Source organism: Danio rerio, chromosome 14 (assembly GCF_052040795.2).
Source record: "Danio rerio strain M-AB ecotype USA chromosome 14, GRCz13ab, whole genome shotgun sequence".
Taxonomy (NCBI): domain Eukaryota; kingdom Metazoa; phylum Chordata; class Actinopteri; order Cypriniformes; family Danionidae; genus Danio; species Danio rerio.
The window spans coordinates 49,327,501-49,352,161 of record NC_141034.1 but is presented as its reverse complement, the minus strand read 5'-3'; the positions used below and the strand labels follow the sequence as shown (position 1 = coordinate 49,352,161).

The window sequence follows — 24,661 nt, the reverse complement described above, 5'->3', positions numbered from 1 at the left end:
GCTAGCTAGAAGGCAATACATTAAACCCTAAAATCCCAAATCCAAGCCTTTGACTGTGCTACAAGTTGGACAACTTTGGAAGTCACAATAGCAGCCTTGTCACAAAATATGCACATATAAACCAATCAAAATAACACACTTCCACCTTAAGGAAATGTGACGATGACCAAATTCAACAAGACTATTAAAAATGAGTATGTATTAACGTGCCCGTGTCCTGATCTGTCCTGTCATTCCAGCAGAAACCGTTTCTGTTGACTTTAAACTTGCATGTTCAACCAAAATGTCCAGTCTGTGTGGAAAAGTGCTCTGCTTTCCCGACAGCAACCCAAATCCTGACATGTTTCCGCAGCTTCGTTCAGACTGCTGGCAGCCTCAGGTCACCCCATCCCTGTCCAGCTTAAGTAAAGTAAAACCCTAGGTAGATTTATGCTATGTTTACACTACAGCATTACATTTTAATGTGGTGTTTCAAAATAAAATGTATCCTCATCCATACTGGCATTTCGGAAAAGACCTTTGTTCATACCTCACTATAAGATTGAAAATGCTAGCTAAAATTAGCAGTCAAATTATAGTACAACATTGTAGAATATAAACAATTATTATATGGAACAAATTTGTTATAAACTGTATGTGTACTTGGCATGTAAATGTCTAGCTAAATTTAACTGGGGCAATGAAGACATCTCTCATTGAGTATTAAAGGCACAGTGTGTCATTTTCGCCACTAGATGGCGCATATTCACAACAAACAAAGCTGCATTGGGGAAAAATGTGGAATTGCTGAAGTTGTGGTCTTCTTTACATCCTACAGTACTCCAAAAAAAATCATGTCGATGGATGAGCTGAAATATTTAACATATATTATCATGGGAGTATTATCCAGAGTAAATGCTAATTTATACTTGTGTGTCAAGCAGACACGTATGCTCCGGGACGGCCTTCGTGTGGTCGCATAGCTAACGCTGACGTGCATGCCTCAAAAAATGTAACTACACATTGCTACGACATGTAGCGCAAGTTCTGTGATAGGTCGGCTTGGTATCGGTGCTGAGTGTGGGCGGTGCTGAGAGCCACGAGCTTGATGGAGCGAATGTTTCAAAGTGTCGAGTCCCACGAAGGAGCTCCAGATGGAAACTTTTGTTTTGTGTTTACCTTATGATTAAAGTTGCTGCACATCCGCTAGTTCCCACCTCTGAATGAGCGAGTTTGAGCCACTTGTACATTAAGGTAGCATTCAGAAAAAAAAACAAAAAATAAATATTTCTTACTGCAACGCTTCGTTTTTGTTTGACGTAAACAGGGCCGGTGCGTCCATAGAGGCAACCTAGGTGGCCGCCTAGGGAGGCGTCTGCGACATTTCCCTCACCACCCGCGTCCTCAGTTATGTCCGTGCCTAGGGCAGCAGAATAAAGAGGGCTGCGTTCGCAACACCTCCCTCACCACCTGCATCCTCAATTATATCCGCGACCCCCCCACTCCAACAGCCTTCACCTTGATAACCATTCACTTTCGGCTTAAGGGCGGCGTGATCGTCCTCTGCCCAGAGCGGCAGTTCAGCTTGCTCCGGCCCTGGATGCAAACCATAAATTTTTTTTTTAATAATGTAACAGTAGAATTTTTTATAGGATTCAACTCGCATTTAAGCACATTTAGGACAACATGATAATGAGAAATGTAATTCATTGTTGGTATTATTGTCATCATCATCATCATTGATATTTTATAATTATTAGACATTCATAATCAATAAGTCATCTCTGAATTTGTTAGATAGCTGTTTCTGGCTTTTGTTAGTCTTTATTGACTTTGTTTTCAAATACAATAAATCCCTTAATATACAATTTGCAGTGCTGCTCATTTATTTTTGGTGAGTGCTCCTATAGTTTTTCTGACGCTCCTAAATTTTTGAAGTTGGGAGCACTGGTGCTATTAAGTAAAAAAGTGAATTGAGCCCTGTAAATGGTTACAGGCGAACAACTTTTTTTTTAAAATAACTTCTTTGGTGATAAACAGAAAAAGGAAGCTCATAAAAGGTATGGAAAATTTTGGGGGAGAGTAAATGACGAGTACATTTAATTTTTGGGTGTGATCTTAGCATTTCCATCAGCCGCTTCTCATGCGTTACTTCAAAATGTGCATTAACAGAGGCTAGATGGAAACCCAGTTATTGACACCTGCATGACGCAGCAGAATCTGGAGGAGTGGGTTTGGCTCTGTGCTGCTGCTGCTGCCCGGTGGGTTTTCATTCATTCAGTCTGCTGGCACTGGCTGCGGGTGAGAGGAGGGCATGTTGAGTTGTTTGCGTTGGCCACATGCTGTTTGTTTGGGCTTTAATCACTGAGGCTTTACAGTGGCACCCAGCGGCCAGAAGAAACAGCCCAGCGGCAGGAGCACAGTGTGGAAAGCAGCTCTTCCTCACTCCGCCTCTGCTTAATGGTCTTATGCATTAATAAGAACTGGAGCGGCTTCATGAGAAAGCAGCCAAACAGCTCTAAGTGCCCACAAACCCCAGATTAAACAGCCCTCCACTGCACAGAGCCAGGCTTCATTTTACTTCTGATGGTTTTTCATCTGTTTTTGGAGCGCAAGGGTGGGAAATGGAGGGACCGTAGATTTTTTTAAACATGCTGTGATGTTGATGTATGCATTTAGGTTTTAAAATCGACTAAAAAAAAGAAATTTATTTTCCCTTAAGTCACAAAAAAGCTACATTACATAGTTAAAAAATGACAATGATATAAATAATATATAGTGCTCAGTATAAGACTGACCACCAAAACACACTATTTGTGCATACACTGTATATTAGCTTAGTTAGCAGCGAAGACAAAACTGAAAACTAAAGGAGCACAGTAAAAAAAAAAAGGAGCACAGTAAAAAATTAGTACTCTCACATTAATATATTGGAAAACAATATTAAAAATGATTATTATAAACAAGAAAATAAAAATCAAGAGATACAAATAATATAAAAATTGTTTACATTTTGTTTGTCGTTTGTCTATTCCTAAAGATATTAGGTGCCAAAACATTTATTTTAATGGCTATTATCGATTAATAAAGTTTTTGATTAAAAATTTTGCAAAAATATTGCCTATATTTACTGACAAATCGATAAAAATATTCATTTTCAAAAGGAGTTTTACTAATTTTTGCTAAGCACTGTATAAATATACACTATCTGACAAAAGTCTTGTCATTGATCTCAGTTGTAAGAGCAACAAATAATAACTTGACTTCTAGTTGATCATTTGAAAAGTGGCAGAAGGTCGAGTTTTCAAATGAATCATCACAAATACTGCAGAAGACCTATTGGAACCCGCATGGACCCAAGATTCTCACAGAATTCAGTCAAGTTTGGTAAAGGAAAAATCATGGTTTGGAGTTACATTCAGAATGGAGTTATGCGAGAGATCTGCAGAGTGGATGGCAACATCAACAGCCTGAGGTATCAAATCATTTGTGCTGCCCATTACATTACAAACAACAGGAGAGGGCAGATTTTTCAGCAGAATAGCGCTCCTCATACTTAAGCCTCCACTGCAAAGTTCCTGAAAGCAAAGAAGGCCAAGGTGGTCCAGGATTGGTCAGCCCAGTCACCAGACATGAACATTGTGGTGTATGTCTGGGGTAAGATGAAGGAGGAGGCACTGATGATGAATCCAAAGAATCTTGATGAACTCTGGGAGTCTTGCAAGAATGCTTTCTTCGTCATGCCAGATGACTTTATTAATAAGTTATTTGAGTCACTGCAGAGATGTATGGATGCAGTCCAATACATTATATATATATATATATATATATATATATATATATATATATATATATATATATATATATATATATATATATATATATATATATATATATATATATATATATATATATATATATATAATACAATATTAATTCTTCTCCTGCACCATGACTTTATATTCTATACTGTATATCATTTATTTTAAGTGACAAGACTTTCGTCTAAGCAAAGTCAGACCTTACTGTTTTAGTTAAGTAGTTACAAATCCAGGCATGATCATATTTATTTTGGTGAAATATTATTTCATTGTTTTATTAAATAAATTATTTTATAATATTTAAATATTCTAAAGTTATAGAGTGTATGTATTTAAAGATGTTTCATGACAACAATAAAAGAAAGACTTAATGGACCCTTTTCACAAGACTGTTATGACGTTTATTGGTCATCAGCATCTTAAATTCTTGAAAGTTTTTAATATTTCGATTTTTAAAAAAATATGAACATTTATATGTATTTATGTATGTTGTGTATCATATTTGCTTCAAATTACAAAAATGAATTGCTGGTGCGAGGCGTTTCGAATGCAGCATCTATGGGAGCAGGACAGTAAATTTGACGTAATTCTCCCCTCTGGCTGCTGTCATCAGTCTCAAACTATTTTTTTTTTCTTTTTCTGAAAGTCTTTATAACATCATCGTGGAGTTCTTCTTTTTTTATTATTTGAGCAAATAACTATTTAATAACTTGTACAATACAATTAACTTCTAAAAAAAAATCATTGTCCTCTCTCTCTCTCTCTCTCTCTCTCTCTCTCTCTCTCTCTATATATATATATATATATATATATATATATATATATATATATATATATATATATATATATATATATATATATATATATATATTTATATTTATTTATTTTTTCAATTTAACAACAACAACAACAACACTGTTTAGATCTTCTAACAATTTGTTATAATTTCTTGTAAAATGACAACCTAAAATCCATTTTCTTACCTTTGGAAATTAAATAATTTTTTTTTTTCCGAAAAGATTCGTTATATGTTATTTAATATGTTTATTTTTTTATTCACAGTGCATTAACTACTGTAATGCTAAGCAACAAGAATTTGCATTTTATGCGGCACGGTGGCTCAGTGGTTAGCCTTACAGCAAGAAGGCCGCTGGTTCGAGTTCCCGACTGGTCCAGTTGGCATTTGCATGTTCTCCCAGTGTTACTGTAGGTTCCCTCCACAGTCCAAACACATGAGCTATAGGTGAATCGAATAAACTAAATTGGTCGTAGCGTATGATTGTGAGTATAAATTAGTTTGTATGGGTGTTTCCCAGTACTGGGCTGTGGCTGGAAGGGCATCCACTGTGTAAAACCTATGCTGGAATAGATGGCGGGTCATTCCACTGTGGTTACCTCTGAAACAGAGACTAAGCCGAAGGAAAAATGAATGAATGAATGAATTTGTATTTTAATAACACATTAGTTGAACTATTAGTAAATGCTGTACAAGTATTGCTGATTATTAGTTCATGTTAGTAAATACATTAACTAATAAAAACGTATTGTAAAGTGTGACCGCAATATTTAACTAAACCAGTTACTGTACTTTTTATTTTATTGAATACTTCATATTTTCTCACACAGCACACACTGTACAGGTTGTTATGCAAGAAAATATTAGTGGCTACTTGAAGTAAAATATTACGTTTGCATACTGCTGGTCTTCTCCATTACTCCACACCACCTCAGACACATTTAACGACGCTGGCAACAGATTCTGAAACCCATGTCTCTTGTCATCCTCCAATTTAACCAAATGATAAATTACAAAAAGCAAAAAAAAAAGCCACAAGGTAAACACAGACAGAGCTGTCTTTACTTTAGAGCAGTGCAGCCAAGAGGAGGTCCAGTAAAAACTCTTCCTCTCAGAGCAAGTGCGTTTTCAGCTGGACACAATGAGCTGATTCAGGATCAGCGCTGGTCAACAGCCACAGACTGAGCTCTGTCAGTGTGTTTTTTTGACCCGAGTGTTTAACATGAGGCCTGTTAGAAAGCCTCACAGCAGATGGGCTAATGCTGGACAGCAGTTTTGCAGGACAGACGAGGACACGTGTGTTGCGTCAGCTTTTAGATGAGGACAGAAACCGAATACCGTGTACCTGTGCGACAGATGGCTGGTCAGGAAGGCCTGTGTTTATTTGAGAGGTCTGCAGAACGATACGAGTGTATATTTTTGAGCATTTAAATTAGAGAGAAACACTGGTTAATGTCAGTGAGGGAAGACGAACTGCTATAGGAACAAATCTGCATTTACACCTAAATTGTAATGCACTTAGATATACATTTTATGTATTATATATATATATATATATATATATATATATATATATATATATATATATATATATATATATATATATATATATATATATATATATATATATATATATATATAAATTAAAAAAATTACTTTAAAAAATACTTTTCTCTGTTTTCAGAAATCTTTTTTTTTTTGCTGCAAATTCTTCAATGCACAATAAAAAAGATGATTTATGAAAATTTATAAAAACTGAATTATTTGTTGATGAATTTATCCTAAATTAAATGAATGTATTCTTTATTTTAGCAGGATAGTCCCATTGAGATACAAGATCTCCTCTCCAAGGGAGTTCTGGCCAGCACAAATACAAGCATTTAAGACAAACTACATTTTGCTCTGTGCTCAAAAGACACAAAGGAAAGAAAAACATTTAAATCAATAATAAACAATCAATCATAACAAGTCAATGCTCCCTTTAGTGTAGACCATAAAAGCATTTTGAAGAAATCTTCATTTATTAAAACATTTTTGTGCTATAAAGATTTGAATAAAATGCTATGGAACATTTATTTGACTTTTGATACTACTACTACTACTACTAATAATAATAATAATAATAATAATAACAATAAATCCAAATATATTTTAAGTGCCAGAAATGTACAATGCTAAATCAACTATTCAGTTAAAATGTTGTTAGAATATTAATAATCAATGACTAAAGGCAAAATCTTAATAGGAGAGATTTTTCTGAAAGTTGCATTTATTCTATTACACAAGAAGATTAGTACGAATACGTTTACTTGCCCATACTTTAAATTAAAGAATTAAAGATATGTCAAAATTACAACACCATAAATGCAAATGAATGGATTAATTAATAGTAAATATGTTTTAAACACATAAAATTATATATATATATATATATATATATATATATATATATATATATATATATATATATATATATCATTCATTTTCTTGTCGGCTTAGTCCCTGAACCGCCAACTTATCCAGCAAGTTTTTACACAGCGGATGCCCTTCCAGCTGCATACCATCTCTGGGAACATCCACACACACATACTCATGCACTACGGACAATTTAACCTACCCAATTCACCTATAGCGCATGTCTTTGGACTGTGGGGGAAACCGGAGCACCCGGAGGAAACCCACATGAAGGCAGCGAGAACATTCAAACTCCACACAGAAACGCCAACTGAGCCGAGGTTCGAACCATCGACCTTCTTGCTGTGAGGCGACAGCACTATCCCGCCTGTTTATTTTAATTTTTTTCAATTTCTGTTTAAGCGAGAGAACATTTTTTTCAGCAAATTTCTAAACATAATAGTTTTATTAACTCATTTCGAATAACTGATTTATTTTAACTTTGTCATGATGACAGTAAATAATATTTGACTGGATATTATTCAAGACACTTCTGTACAGCTTAAAGTGACATTTAAAGGTATAAGTAGGCTAATTAGGTTAGGCAGGTTATGGTAATTTGGCAAGTCATTGTATAACAATGTTTTGTTCTGTAGACTATCAGAAAAAATATAGCTTAAAGCGGCTAATAATTTTAGCCCTAAATTGTTTCTTAAAAAAATTAAAAACTGCTTTTATTCTAGCCAAAATAAAACAAATAAGCATTTCTCCTGAAGAAAAAAATGTTTTCAGACATACTGAGAAAGATTCTTTGCTCTGTTAAATATCATTTGGAAAATACAAAAAATATAAAAATTGAATGGGGGGCTAATAATTCAACTTCAACTGTATATATATTAATCAATTAAGAAAACCCATACCTCAATTTTTACTGCAGGTGGAATGAACTAACAAAAATCGTTTTTTAGCAAATAATTTTAAGCCTTGAGGCGAGATTCTGTGCCACCTATAACTAATAAAATGAAATAAAACAAAGAAATAAAATAAAGATTTAAACAAACGAAGACTTAAAGGAAAATAAAGTAAGAAATAAAGAGAGTTAAAATAACAACAAGCACCTCACTTCCTCTTTATCTCAACAGTATATCTGGTCCAAAAGAAATAAAATGTATAAGCAAAAGCAGTCAGTTCTAGGTTAACCCCTCACCTATGTTGATGGCAGTCTCTTGTTTGTCTCCTGTCAGGATCCAGATCTTAATGTCGGCCTTCATAAGGGTCTCGATGGTTTCTGGTACTTTGTCTTGAAGTTTGTCTTCAATGGCCGTGGCTCCCAGCAGCTGCAGGTTCTGTGAAGGAACAGACCAAAACTATGAATAATACTATACATACTACACGCAATTTCAATCAAAACCCAAGCAGAGTGAAATAAAAAACAAATAGGCCTGTCACAATAATCAATAAATTGACTCATCGCACAACAGTTGGACAAGTCTTCAATCATTTTTGATGATGCAATATACACTCACCGGCCACATTATTAGGTACACCTGTCCAGCTGCTCGTTAATGCAAATTTTTAATCAGCCAATCACATGGCAGCAACTCAATGCATTTAGGCATGTAGACATGGTCAAGACAATCTGCTGCAGTTCATACCGAGCATCAGAATGGGGAAGAAAGCTGATTTAAGTGATTTTGAACGGGGCATGGTTGTTAGTGCCAGACAGGCTGGCCTGAGTATTTAAGAAACTGCTGATCTACTGGAATTTACATGCATACCCATCTCTAGGGTTTACAGAGAATGGTCTGAAAAAGAGAAAGTATCCAGTGAGCGGCAGTTCTGGGGGCACAAATGTCTTGTTGATGCCAGAGGTCAGAGGAGAATGGCCAGACTGGTTCCAGCTGATAGAAAGGCAACAGTAACTCAAATAACCACTCGTTACAACAGAGGTATGCAGATTAGCACATCCTACCTTGAGGCGGATGGGCTACAGCAGCAGAAGACCACACCGGGTGCCACTCCTGTCAGCCAAGAACAGGAAACTGAGGCTACAATTCACACAGGCTCATCAAAATTGGACAATAGAAGATTGGAAAAACGTTTCCTGGTCTGATGAGTCTCGATTTCTGCTTTGACATTCGGATGGTAGGGTCAGAATTTGGCGTCAACAGCATGAAAGCATGGATCCATCATACCTTGTATCAGCAGTTCAGTCTGGTGGTGGTGTAATGGAGTGAGGGATATTTTCTTGGCAAACTTTGGGCCCGTTAGTACCAACTGAGCATCGTGTAATAGCCACAACCTACCTGAGTATTGTTGCTGACCATGTCCATCCCTTTGTGACCACAGTGTACCCATCTACTGATGGCTACTTCCAGCAGGAGAACGCACCATGCCATAAAGCGTAAATCATCTCAGACTGCTTTCTTAAACATGACAATGAGTTCACTGTACTCAAATGGTCTCCACAGTCACCAGTTCTCAATCCAGTAGAGCACCTTTGGGATGTGGTGGAATGAGAGATTCGCATCATGGATGTGCAGCTGACAAATCTGAAGTGTGATGCTATCAGGTCAATATGGGCCAAATCTCTGAGGAAGTACCTTGCTGAATCTATGCACAAAGGATTAAGGCCTTCCTGAAGGCAAAAGTGGGTCCAACCCAGTACTAGTCACCTAGTAAAGAATCTAATAAAGTGTCCGGTGAGTGTAAACAAATTCAAATTTAATAGAAGTGCTAATAATTCTGACTTCAACTATACATGAGCATGAAATATCATTTGTTTAGATTTTAAACAATGAAATGCATGCAACCATGTCAGCTGTAGGAAGACCTGTAAACTTGTATTATTCTTTTTCTGGCGCTGGTTTCCAACAAAATGTAGGAGCAGAAGGCCATTAGACAAAGTGTGTCTCATGTTTAGATCGCAAATGCATGTGTGACAGGAAAAAAAGGGTGCATGGACTGTTAATGTGTTTTTCTCAGGAAGCCCGCAGACCCTTTGACCAGCCGTGATCCTATTTGGAGCGGACAGGATTTTGACAAGACCCTGTGGAGGAAAGTCAGCTGCACCAAAGAGAAGAAGAAAAAAAGAGAAAGAGACACTGCGAGCGGAGTGCTGTAAACTGAACAGTAATGTGGAGATCAGGGGCCGCTTTCAGAAAGTCAAAACTTAGAGTATGTTAACCCTGAAATAAGAGAAACTCTGTGCTTTACGCTTCAGAAATGGAGATAAGTCAAATCTGAGAAAACAGGGGAAGTCAAACCCATTTCTTTTTAATTTTTTTCAAGTTTGACATACTTCACATTCATTCATTTTCTTCGGCTTAGTCCCTTATTTATCAGGGGTTGCCTTAGTAGAGTGAACAGTCAACTTATCCAGCATATGCTTTACACAGTGGATGCCCTTCAGGCTGCAACCCAGTACTGGGAAACATCCATACACACTCATTCACACAAATACACTATGGCCAATTTAGTTTATTCAATTCACCTATAGTACATGTCTTTGGACTGTGGGGGGAACTGGAGAACCAGAAGGAAGAACATGCGAACTCCACACAGAAATGCTAACTGACCCAGCCATCACTCAAACCAGTGACCTTCTTGTTATGAGACCTTCGTGCCACTGAGCCACCGTGTTGCTCATACTTCAAATTTTGAAAAAAAAAAAACAAACAAAAACAAACAAACATGAATTTCCTTAATTTCAAGGTTTAAATACTCTTAAGTTCCAGTAAGTCTCAAGCAGGACCTCATAGCTGATTGCAAACCTCATATTTCACAAATGTACATTTAATCCAGGGGTGCCCCAACTCAGTCCTGGAAGGCTGGTGTCCTGCAAACCTCATATTTCACAAATGTACGTTTAATCCAGGGGTGCCCCAAGTTTAGTTTCAACTAGGGCTGTGCAATTAATCGAAAATTCGATTTTAGCTTCTAATGATTATGAAAAAGCATTAATCGAGATAAACGATTATTGCATCATACACCGCCCCCTTTTCAGTTGTACACATTTGTTGATCTTAAAAGCGCAAAAGACCGCATGCTTCTGTGTGTGTGCTGCACGCACACACAGTCAGAAGCATGCGATCAGCATTCGGTCTCATTCGCAAACTGAAACAAGCAGATTGCACACATCTAAAGTCATCTTAACGTGAGCACTTTAATGGTCAAATAGGTGTCAAAACCAGTGTTTAGTGATTATTCAAATTAACCCTCATTTGTGTAATAAACAAAGGAGTTGAAAATCAAGAGACACGTGAAAGAAAACCCATTAAAGTGACAGCGCGATATTTCTGCTGCCGTCTGCTTTTATCATTAATCAAACAACAAAAAGGGAAAATCCCTCACTGCTCTTGACTGAAGACTTTTTCAGCTAAAGTGTTTTTTCACTGTTTTTCAGTGAAGATGCTTAAAGCACAGTTTGTTTCATATTTTTGTTCTATTGTATTTATTTCTCTTTCCTTTGCAGAGTGGAAAATAACTGTATATGCAGTTAAAGTCAGAATTACTAGCTAAAATCTGCAGGACTCCGGCCCTCCAGGACTGAGCTTGGGGCACCCCTGGTTTAACAGACTTTTTGTGGTAAAAATTAATATTTCTAGTTATCAAAGCACTAAATTGATTTAAATATTTAGATTTTGCTAAAAAAAAAAAAAAAAAAAAAAAAAAAAAAAGAAGTCCACCGCTTGACAGTCGCTGTGAACTTTGGTTCCAACAACAGTTGTTCCCAAGGTGATGGCTGTTTCTCGATATGCGTTCTTAAGAGATCTTGCATCCTCGTGTAACATCATCATCAACTGTCAAAGTTCAGTTTCAATACTCAAGACTGCAAGAACGGAGGACGCGTGAATCTTCCCTGATGGGTTCTTGATATAGAGGACTCATGGATGCAGACTTGAGCACCGAACTAGCTCGAGAAGTCCCAGAAGTCATTGCGACTGAAGGTGGGAAGTACAGCATTTTATATAGGTTTATTATTATAGTTCAGAGATTTAACTTATTTACCTCAGGAGTTTCCCTAAAATGAGACTGTGAACATAAACATTTCCATGAAAATCTTTATAAAGGCATAAGTACATTTAGAGTGTTTACTTTGCTGAATTTTAATCTGTCTGATTTGCATTGTGGAACATATATTTGTAAGGTCTTTATGCATAGTTTATATTGTGAAAAGGGGTAAAACAATAAATTGTTGTATAAATGCTGTAATGTTTAAATACATTTCCGTTAAACATGCGTGAAGGTCATGTGACCATCAGGAAGAATGCAGCATCTCATTTCTCAGAGGACACGTTCTCTGTCCTTGTGGTCTCCTGAGTACGTTCTTCCGAGGTGACCTGGCAAAACCTTCACAAGAACACAAGTCCGTTCTCTGTGTTCTTGGAATTGAGAAACAGCGTTTGACTACCTCGGTCGCTGGATTTCCCATTATTTGCAATGTTTTCTTACAGGAACATACACTAAAAAACGTTCTGGCGAGTTCCTGATGTGCATTTATGTAATATACTTTTCTCCTTGAAGTGGGAATATCAAGTGACAATACAAAACAGTACTGCTGCTTCAGAATATTTCAGACATATAGACGCATTAGATAATTAAGTGAAGCAAGGCCACACCACATGCAGCTTGATCTTCCATTGCTTAATGAACTTGATAAAAAGTGCACATTTTCAGGCTAGAACGCATGTTTTATGCAGCAATGTGATATGATATGCTGCAACAGCTCCTTTAAATATGAGATCAATGTAGTGAATTTTGACGCTCTCGCAGCCGGAGCTGAAGGTAGACAGTGTTGTTGCCAGGGCGGTGTGAACGCACAGTAACTGAACTTGAATTGCGAACCCCCATAAAGGGCAAACAACTAGAGCATGTAAATTCAAACAACATTCATGAATGGTGATGGGCAAGTTCCCAATGGCTCTTTAACTAAATGCGTTTGCCAAAAAGTCAGAAACGGCTCTTTGCTGAAAAAAAGATTCCAGACCCCTGCTGTAGACAATCAAAAAAATATTGCTTAAGGGGGCTAATAATATTGACCTTAAAATAGCTTTTAAAAAATTAAGAACTGCTTTTATTCTAGCTGAAATAAATCAAATCAGACTTTCTCCAGAAGAACAAATATTATAGGAAATACTGTGAAAATTTCCTTGCTCTGTTAAATATTATTTGGGAAATATTTGAAAAAAAAAATTCACAGGAGGTCTTTAATTGTATATTGTTATTGGGATTTGACATGACTTGTATATATCATGACATGAGATTCTTGTCCTATCCCTAGCTTAACTCATGATCCTCTGATATTAACAGAAACCTGCAGAAACATGAAGTGCCAGTGTCGCCACCTGCTGCCCGAAAGCTATCATTACACCTGTCAGACGAGAGGCTTTTGTGTCAAATGATTGATTAGATCCATTTTCTGTGAAAGGTTGGCAGCTCTGCTGGAGTCGGTGATTAATGATGGAGGTTGGCCATGTTTGAGGAGCACTTCCAGAGCTCAGACTTCCACTGTATTTCCTCACACTTTCAGCCAAGAGTTTTTTTTTTTGAGGGTGCCATGTGCGGACAGAAAACCAGCTCTCATTGATCAAACTGAAGCTCTACAGGAGAAGACAGGCCTGCTGTATAACCTCCAGACTGTCCTCATATTCCCCAGAGCTTTAAAAGCAAGTGTCATTGATGAAATATGACTTTTCCCTCACATCGTCTTTCTCTTAGGAAGACAAATGACCTTAGGAGCTTCTGTGGATGAGGAGTCAGTTAGAAGTGAACATAACGGCTGCTTTGTTCTTAATATACTTTGTAACTATTATTGTTTGAGGAAGAACTGGAAACATGTCCTGAAATCAAGTTTGGGGTTGGCAAGTTTATGGAAAGCCTCTTAGGTTCACCAAGGCTGCAATTCATTCATTCGACTTAGTCTCTATTTCAGAGGTCACCACAGCGGAATGAACTGCCGACTATTCCAGCATATGTTTTATGCAGTGGATGCCCTTTCAACTGCAACCATGTACTGGGAAACACCCATACACACTTATAATATAACCAATTTAGTTTACTCGGTTCACCTATAGTGCATATCTTTGGACTGTGGGGGAAACAGAAGCACCCGGAGAAAACCCATGCCAACACGAGGAGAACATGCAAACTCCACACAGAAATGCCAACTGGCCCAGCCAGGACTTGAACCAGCGACCTTCTTGCTGTGAGGTGACAGTGCTAACCACTGAGCCACCCGCAATTATTTTAACAAAATTACATTTAAAATATCTTTTTACTATTCAAAGCAACGGTTTTGAATTGGAGCTCTTGGGCATACTTATGAACATTTGTCTTTTTGATATCAATGTAAACTATGCAAATGCACACAGCATGAATTCTCATTTTTTTGTTGAACTTCATTTCACTCTCATTTCAACATATTTAACTAGTTTTAAAAAACGGCTACACTGAGGACCACGAGGAGCAAATGAATTCAATATTTCATCCCAGTGACATTTAAGCAAAATGTAATATATTTTTTGTTAACAGTCTTTCATTTCCATGGCAAGGCTTCAAAACTAACTATGAAACTATAAAAAAAGACAAAAAGAAAAGAAAATTGGCAGACTTTATCCAAGTTTGTTCTTTGGAGGCAATCAACATCTTTTTCTTTTTAACGCTATTGAAAACTTCCGACCAAATGCAATAAATTATGTGCTTATAATTACATGTTTGCATCACAGTATGTCTTGATTTTATCTATTATTATTGACCTTGAATTGTTTTAAAAATATAAAAAACAGCTCTTATTCTAGCCAAAATGAAATGCTTAAGACTTTCTCTAGTAGAAAAACCTATTATAAGAAATACTGTGAAAAATTCCTTGCTCTGTTAAACATCATCTGGTGAGATAATTGGAAAAAAAAATAATTATAATAAAAAATTCACAGGAGGGTTAATAATTTTCACTTCAACTGTGTGTGTGCATATGTAATATATTAAGTAAGCGGTTTATTCCACGTCTACCTGGTTGATTTGACGGCAGCCATATTGTGCATGACCGCAAACCCCACACCAGCTGACTGATGAAGAGGAGACAGGAAGTTAATTATGATATGTGCATGGTTAGGAGGCCATGACAGACAGAAGCCAGTGGGCAAATTTGGCCAGGATGCAGGGGTTAAACCACTACCCCTACTCTTTTTTAAATAATATCCTGGGATTTTTAACGACCACAGTGAATCAGGACCTCAGTTTAAGGTCTCATCTGAAAGACAGCGCTCACTGAGCAGTATGGAGACTCCATCAATGCACTGGGGCGTTAGGACCCACACAGACCGCAGGCTGATTAACTAACACCACTAAAGGCCTGTGCACACTGGGATGCTTTTTGCTTGCGTTTTCTGCCGACGTTTAACGCCTTGTGACTAAATAAAGGGTGCCAATGTGAACGTGCACAACAGCACGCAAAACAGCAGGCGCAAAAGCCTCATTTGTAAAGAAAATTTTTGTTTTTTTGTTTTGATGTGTCACACTAAAACCTTCTCCTCCAATCAGATTGGCACTTTTGTTCACGTGCCCGGAGCTGCTGTGGTTAAAGTAAACAGCACTTAGAGGCGCCCAAGAGCAAAACTGTCAATGCGACCGCACATTGAAGAAGATGCCCAGAGGCGATATGAAAGTGGAGCTGCTTATTGCTCTGGAGAACAATGATCATTTCTTCATCGCTAGAGCTGCTACTTGAACCATCCATGCTTGTTCGAGTCACCAGTAACTTTATCAACAAGGGTGTAAACTTCTGCTCTGCCTTTTCTTCTGTGTTATAACCGGAGTGTCAGAAACTTGAAGTTGTGTAGTGCTATCTAACGTCAAGAAGTGATATTTCATACTCTACTTTGACGCCAGTGAAAACGAGTGGGTTTGAATCCGGAAAAACGTCTCGTTAAACTCTGACGTTAATCGCAAACAAAAAGCATCCCAGTGTGTACGAGCCTTAACACTAACACCACTTCCGGCAGCAACCTAGCTTTCCATTTAGGTACTGACCCGGTACAGCCCTGCTTAGCTTCAGTTGGCAACCCTGTGAGAGTTGCAGAGAGCTAGCTGCTTGTAATATGTTATATACTTTTGAATATCATAAATATGAGCTGAATATTATACATGTTTCCATTAAAACAACACTGGCACTGTGTAAACAAGCTTTACTAAAAAAAAAAAAATTCTAAATCTTAATTTGAATGAGTAAAGATTAGGGATGTAGCGGTATTGTGAATACCGTCATACCGCAATAGTATTTTTTTTTCAATATTACCGTAGTCGCATGACTCAATAAAACTATTGGTCTTCTGAGAAAATTTGCTTAGGCGAATGAAGCGAACGGGAGGTAGCGAAAACTACAATTCCCATCAGCCCAGGCGTGGCCATCATCCTTTGAGGTCTGTTATCGCTACAGATCCAGTAATGCAGAAATGGAGTGTGCTGCTAGTACCGGGGATGAAAAAGAGCTGGAGATGATCGAACCTAAAGCGGGTTTTAAATCGGATGTGTGGAAGCATTTTGGTTTCTCTCTAAAAAGATACGAGAAAGGAGAAAAGGTGACAGACAAAGAAAAAAAACGATATGCAGGCACTGCCAGACTGTGGTGAAATACAAGTTGGGGAATACGACTAATAACAGTCATGGGGACTGCAGAACACAGCACACTGTTCAGATTGATGCAGACATTGACTTGTACCACAAAGAGACCTCTATCTCACTCATGGCTTGTCCTCTCAAGTGGGGGAAAGACAATGCACAACGTTACCCACTGTCAACCTGGGCCAAGTCATATCTCTGTCCCAGGAACCTCAGTCCCAAATGAGAGGGTTTTTTTCTGTTGCAGGGGACATTGTAAATACCCAGAGATCCCAGCTTTTACCAGATTATAGTTATATGATAATTTTCCTTAAAACCCATCTCTATCTAAGTGAGTGAGTGAGTTATTAAATGTTGAATGTGATGAGTTTTCAACAATACTAAATTGAAACTTTATTTTTTTACATGGTTTAATAATTTTTTGTTATTAAAATTTAAAAATTGAGGGTTCCTGTTTCAAAGCTTACAGATAGATGGCTAATTTGTATGTCATTGACACTTTTGGCACTTTTTTGGAGTATTTTCATTAGTTTTGTTTTTCCTGTAAATGATTCAATAAATACCGTATCGTGCCATTCATACAGAGGTATTACTGTACCGTGAAATTCTGATACCGTTACATCCCTAGTAAAGATACATGTGATACTTTTTAATGAATACATTTTAGTCCTCTGTGAAGCTGTGTAGATTTGTCACAAGAGATCTTCTCTTATTAAATAATATTTATTCCTGTGATCTTAAGCTAAATTAATGCAGTATTATATTAAGACCCACTGTATATAGTATAAGCACCTCTTGATGGAAACCAACTACAAACACTGGACAATCTATAAGGAGTTCACCTTTTCTATGAGCTCATAGCTTTCCTCCATCTTAAGGGCTCTGTTCTGAAGTGAGGTGGAGGCGCGATGATAAACCTCCAGCCACTGCTGATAGGACGACTCTGAGATATCAGCCACAGCAAAACACAGTGTGCGCAGACCTGCAATACACACACATAAACACATCAGCATTTCTTTCCTCTAATCTTCCCCGAGAACAAAGTCATGGAGTTTTTTAGACTGAAGCTAATAGAGCTGAGTGGATGATCTGTGCTTATTATAAATTATTCATACAGGATGTTCAAAAACAGCTGCTGATTGCCTGAGGATTTTATTCAGCTGATGCTTTTCACTTCATCCAGTAGAGGGCGATGTCCTCCAGAGAAACTCTAGTACTGCAGTACGCCAGTTCATTCAAGCAAACACAGAAATATACGCACATACATATAAAAGGGGCCAGTATTAGACTTGCATTATCTCCTATTCTAGGTGTTACATCTGTACAACGGCTAAGACAGGACTGGATTATTTTTCAGTGTTCATAGTTTTGTTATTAGAAATTTGGTTGCTATGCAGTTTAATTGTGGTGGATATGAGTTATTCTTGATTTTCGTGACTCAGATGAACATGGGCAGTGCTGGTCTTGATTAAAACACTATTGGCATCAACACCTGCAGTGATTGACTGGATTGCAGGAGGAGAACGACAGGAGAAAGAAGATACCAGACTGTGTGTTTGTGTGTGGGAGAATGTGTGTTAGGGTGTGAGTGAGAGAATGTGTATGTAAGTGTGAATGTGTGTGCATGCTTACATGTATGTAAGTGTGAATGTGTGCGATTTTTTCTTTGAGTTAGTTAGTGAGTGTATGATTGTGAATAAGTGTGTGTGTGTGTGTGTGTGTGTGTGTGTCTGATGTCTGAGTGTGTATGTTGGTGAAAGTGTTTGTTTGACATTGTATGCGAGTAAATATGTGTTAAAGAGTGTGTTTGACTGTATGCGAGTAAACGTGTGTGTGTGACAGTATTTGTGAGAGTAAACAAGTGTGTGTAATGTGTGTGTATGAGAGTTAGTGAGTGAAAATGTTTGTGTGTGTGTGTGAGAGAGAGAGAGAGAGAGAGAGAGAGAGAGAGAGAGAGAGAGAGAGAGAGATCATATGTGATTGAACGGGTGTGTGTATGTGAGTAAACAAGTGTGTGTGTGTGTGTGTGTGTGAGCATGAATGTGTATGTAAGTGAAAAAAAATGTGTGTGTATGTGAATGTGTGATATGTAATGAGAGGTAATATGTGTGAGAGAGTGTGTTTGACTGTGTGAGTGAATGTGTGTGTAACAGTGAATGTGAGTATGAAAAAGTGTGTGATATGCGAGTGTGTATGCGAGTTAGTGAGAGAAAATGTTTGTTTAAGCGTGTGTGTGTTTGACAGTGCATGCTAGAATTTTTCCTTCCAAATCTCCCCACAAGTAAAGAAATTTATGACCTTTTGGAGACATTTACCCTTCCAAATGTCCCCAAACGTATAGAAATACTAGTCTTTTTTTTTTTTTTTTTTTTACCTTGGGATATTTCCCTTCCAAATGTCCCCATAAGTATAGAAATACCAGTATATTCTGACATTGTGGGGACATTTTCCCTCCATAACGCCCCATAAGTATAGAAATACCACTAATTTCTGACATTGTGGGGTAATTTTCCCTACAAAACACCCCATAAGTATAGAAATACCCATCATTTGACATTGTGGGGACATTTTCTCCTTCAAATGTCCCCATAATATCAAAATACAGGTCATTTCTGACCTTGTGGGGACATTTCCCCTTCCAAATGTCCCCAAACGTATAGAAATACTAGTCTTTTTTTTTTTACCTTGGGACATTTCCCTTCCAAATGTCCCCATAAGTATAGAAATACCAGTATTTTTTGACATTGTGGGGACATTTTCCCTACAAAACGCCCCATAAGTACATAAATACCACTAATTTCTGACATTGTGGGGTAATTTTTCCTACAAAACACCCCATAAGTAAAGAAATATCCATCATTTGACAATGTGGGGACATTTTCTTTTCCAAGTGTCCCCATAATATCAAAATACAGGTCATATCTGACCTTGTGGGGACATTTCCCCTTCCAAATGTCCCCATAAGAAAAGACATACCAGTCATTTCTGACATTGTGGTGACATTTCCCCTCCAAAATGCCCCATATATATAGAAATACCAGTGATTTCAGACATTATGGCGACATTTTTCCTTACAAGTGTCCCCATAAATATCGAAATACCATTAATTTCTGACCTTGTGGGGACATTTCCCTTCCAAATGCGCCTATAAGTATAGAAATACCAGTATTTTTGACCTTGTCTCCATGACAAAAACAGCACATAAAACAAACAGAATTATGTAAACAACTGTTCTCAAAACACAAAAACACAGATTGTTTCCAGTGAGGTTTGGGTTTACCCGTAGAAGAACAGAACATACAGTTTGTGCAGCGTAAAATCATTACGTCTATAGAAAGTTCCCATAAAGATATCAGTGTTTATGCGTCTCACCCTCGGTGGCGAACTGCTCCAGGTGTTTGAGGGTGATGTCCTTGTATCTGGAACTGTCTGCTAATCGCTCATAGATCACGGTGTCCTGAGAGACAGAAACACAGAGCATTATTCCCCTGCTCTGCATTCTACACAATCAGCCAAAGCAGCACACAGGAAAACCGAAAGTGATAGCATATGTCGGACTAATTCGACATTCTCCCATGAACACATTTATAGTAACATGTTAATATTTCATCCGGGTTTAATGCATTACACAACAGCTAAGACATGACATGGGATATAAAAAAAAAAACATCTTTCCCATCAGTCCCCATCCGAGCGCTAAAGAGAGCTGCTAGCTTCTATTGCAAACACTATAATGTCTAACAAGTAGGGCTGTCACGATACCATAAATTTACTATACCAGCTGAAGTATTACAATACTAAGTAGTATCATGATAATGTAGTAATTCATAATTCAAATCTACGAAAAAGCTAATTGTCAGAAATACTATAACACTTATTATTAAATGATGAATATTTCACTTTTGTTTAATAGTTTGTGTTTGGGCCGTCAAAAATAGCTGCTTTTGATGCACGTCACTTCACCTTAAATCTTATTTGTTTTTTCATTTATTTTGTAGATAACTGACCAACAAAAAAGACATTAAAATTAAGATACAAAATACACCAAATGAAATTCATTACAAGAAGACATTTTTTTCAACAAAATATGAAGTGGAAAAATAATTGTTTTCCAGGTGTTTCCTGTAGCGATTTTTTGTTTTTCTCATCTGTTGTATTTTTTCAGTCTTATCAGGTAAGAGTCCAATGTAATTTCAAGTTTCACTTTAGTGAGTTGTTATTTTTAAGAGATTGTCATGATCAATGTAGCCAAGTCATATTCACAGGAACAGAAATAAAATGATTCAGGTGTGTGTTTGAAGCATCAGAAAACAAGGCACAAAATCCACAGCCTTAACTAAATTAAATTAAATTAAATTAAATTAAAAATTAAATAATAAATTAATTAATAAAAAATTAATTAATTAAAATTAAATTAAAATAATAAAAATAAATAAATAAATAAATAAATAAATAAATAAATAAATAAATAAATGAATAAAATTAAAATAAAACAAAATGAAATGAAATAAAACAAAATAAAAAATAAAATAAAATAAAATAAAAATAAAATAATAAAATAAAATAAAATAAAATAAAATAAAATAAAATAAAATAAAATAAAATAAAATAAAATAAAAATAAAATAAAACAAAATAAAATGGTCTTGATTATTTGCCGGCACAAATGTGTGAGGATTTAGTGACTTTTCCACATGCAACATTATTTATTTTAGAACCATTAATGACAATACTACCTTTTAGAAGCTACAGAGGCACCGCCAGTATTTTGGTGCCATAGTTTCGTGGCACTGCCAAAGTACCCTACTAACAAGCATGTGCAAAAATACACTCGAAAATTAGCCCAAATAAATTGTTTACAACCACTTAACTTTTAGTAAATTCAAGGAATCATCTCTGAATATTTTTTTTTCAGTGTATGCTTTCAGAGAAAGAAAATCAAGCTGTAGAATGGCCTAGCCAATCACCTGACTTGAATCCAATATAAAATACAGAATAAAAATCAGATTTGATAGACGAGGCCCACAGAACTATCAAGAGTTTTCTCTCTGTTGAAGTCTGTGTAAATACCCCACCTCAGCAATGCATCTGACTTCATTCTCTATATGAGACGCGTCTTAAGACTTCCATCAATAAAAAATGCTTTTAAATAAAGTATAAAGCACATTTCAGTAGTTCAGCACTTTCTCCTTGTGCTACTTCACTGTTATTACATGATACAGTTTTCAGTTTTTGTTTTTTTATTATTTTATTTTTATGTTTGTATTGTTTGGATTTTTATCAAAATCTGGTTCAATCCTATGTCAAAAGCTCCTTTAGAAATTTTATTCTCAGGAACAAAATTTTATTCTCACTTCCCCCGCTGTATTTTAAGTATTTTATTATTATTATACATTATTTAAAAAAATAATGCAAGTAATCAGCAGAGACTGATACTCACAGCTCCTTTACAGTAGAGGCGGATCTTTCCTGCTGGAGTTCTCATGATGACTGACATCCTCTTCCTGGTGCTGTCAAAAAACAGACAAACACCAGCAGCATTACTATCAGAACCATCATCGTTACCACCACTAATATGAGTGAATACAGTGTTGAATATACAGTAATAGCATGGTGTCATGGAATCATAGTGTTTTTCTCTCAGGGTTCTTATAGCTTTTTCAATATCCAATTAAAGCACTTTTCAAGCACTTTCTAGGTACATATTTATATTTGTTTTACAGTAGTATTCTACAGCTGTGTCTCAACCACGTTGCTGGACCACCACCACTCTGCACATTTTCCATGTCACTTTAATCAAACACCCCTGATTCAGATCATCCACAGAGACTGAAAGACCTGTAATGGGTGTGACTGACAATGGAGGCCTCAAAAACATGCACTGCTGGTGGTCCTCCAGGAACGTGGTTGAGAAACACTGTTCTATAATATATTCCAAAGAAAATGTTGGATGTTTACCCCAAATCCAGCATAAAATGAGTCATTTTATTCTTATAAATAAAATCTTAAATAACTTCATCTTAAAGTTGCTTTTATTTTAATTTCACTCATGAAGTGGTGTATTTTCCATGCATCTTGTCTGTTTAACCAAAGACAAAAAAGACAGATCATGCTACAGGCACAAGCACAAACTTCAAAGTTTTCATTTACTGCAAAAGCAAACATTTATATTTATACATTTAATTTTATTGAAATAATTCATTACTATTACATTTTTTGTGATATATATTGCATTTAAAAATTTAGTAAGCAGCATAACTACATTTTTAAGCAGGTTCAAGCACTTTATCGATAATCTAAGCCTTTTTCAAATCTAGGATTTCAAATTTAAGGATTTCCAGCCACCATAACGACCTTTTTTTCTTCAGTAGGATAGAAAATGGTAGAGATGAACTCATAAAAAGAGAGAAATATTGGAATATATGAGAATTTTTTACCTTGTGAATTCTAAAACATGCAGCAATTCATATTTCTCCTCTGCTTCAAGCTGTAAATAACAAAGACAAAAAATCATCAAAAAAACGATAAACAGATTTTTAAAGAAACCATTATCAAGCAACAGATCAATCATAACTAGTACACTATAATAGGTTTTACTATTAGGGATTACTTTAGAATTACAAACAACTTATATGTTACAATTTACATGGTTCACATTTATAATGGCACAAATTGAAGTTGAGATGACAATTGTGTGTTTACATCCAAAAACAAATTTACAAAGGTGATTTTACATAGAAAGTAAATAATAAATGTAAATAATGTGTCAATAAATGTTTACCCTGTGAAATCATAATAAATAAAAAAATCATAAACCAATGAGTGGACCATAATAAACATAAGTATGCATGAAATGTTTTAATAATTATAAAATAATAATGAGGCAAGGCAAGTTTATTGATATAGCACATTTCATACACAGTGGCAATTCAAAGTGCTTTACATAAACATGAATAAAAGAGACAAGTATAAATAAAATAGAAACAATAATTAATATAAAAACAGATGAAAACAGCGTAGAGAGTTTTTCCATAATCCAAAACACCGGTGTATCATATTTTCTCATTTTACTCTGGGACTTCCCCATTCTGGTGATCACCTCCCTCTGTGGACTTTTTCGGTACCTGTTAATCTATTGGACATCTCCAAAAGATTAGATTTTTCACCTAAAATCGAAAAGTACATCTGAAAGTAGTTCGCACGACCCCTGATTTCTACCCCCTCCCAGGATCACTTCAGCTAACTAAACCTACAGTAGTAAAAGGTCTTGATCTCAGCCAGATGCAGGGACTTTTTCCTTCATTTATTATTTTCTTTTCAGCTTAGTCTCTTTATTAATCTGGGGTTGCCACAGCGTGCTGTCCCTAGCCTTGCCCATATTTTATTATATTACATTTTATTACATTATAATAAGTTATATTAGGACTGGGTTGTAGCTGGAAGGGTATCCGTTGCGTAAAAAAACATATGCTGGAATAGTTGGCGGTTCGTTCTGCTGTGGTGACCTACAAAAAAGTAAATAATAAATATATAAATAAATGATTATATAATGAAAATAAAAAAAAACGATTATGATTATATATATATATATATATATATATATATATATATATATATATATATATATATATATATATATATATATGTATGTATGTATGTATGTAAATGAATATTGATATGAAAACATCAATTTTATTATATTATATACATAACTACATAATTTGGAAGCTGAGAAACACACTAGTTTTGTGCTAGTCAAGTGCTTATTCACACACTAGTTAGCATTGCTGTGATTTGTTTGCAACACACACCATAAACAAAATAATGCAATTAAACACAGTTAAAAAATAACTTGGTCAGAACCCAGAGAACAGAGTCTGAAATCTCCAGCTCATTTTGATAAAGCATAAATGTCATCCAGAGCACAAGCAAATGAAAACTTTTAATCGCTGTTTATGGCCTCTGTGTCTTCTGGAGGTGTGCGAGTATGATAAAGTCTTGTCTTTTTTTGCACCGAGGGTCCAGAATTAGAGCATGTTTCAGAGCGGAGAGCA

General features: G+C 36.2%; 1 protein-coding gene across 9 annotated transcripts in view; it reads right to left on the bottom strand.

The window, feature by feature from the left end:
- The window catches only part of atp8a1 (ATPase phospholipid transporting 8A1), a 332,891-nt gene that overhangs the window by 133,551 nt on the left and 174,679 nt on the right, over positions 1-24,661 (bottom strand). For 8 of the 9 annotated variants that reach the window (XM_087281952.1, XM_087281950.1, XM_087281956.1 and 5 more), the window contains 5 exons: positions 23,045-23,094; positions 22,048-22,117; positions 19,981-20,065; positions 17,451-17,590; positions 8,198-8,336 (listed from right to left, as the gene is read on the bottom strand). In XM_087281952.1, coding sequence (XP_087138078.1) covers positions 8,198-8,336; positions 17,451-17,590; positions 19,981-20,065; positions 22,048-22,117; positions 23,045-23,094 — 484 coding nt within the window. Of the gene's footprint in view, positions 1-8,197; positions 8,337-17,450; positions 17,591-18,980; positions 19,274-19,584; positions 20,066-22,047; positions 22,118-23,044; positions 23,095-24,661 lie in introns of those variants that run through there. The other variant, XR_015507850.1, reaches the window with a different exon arrangement.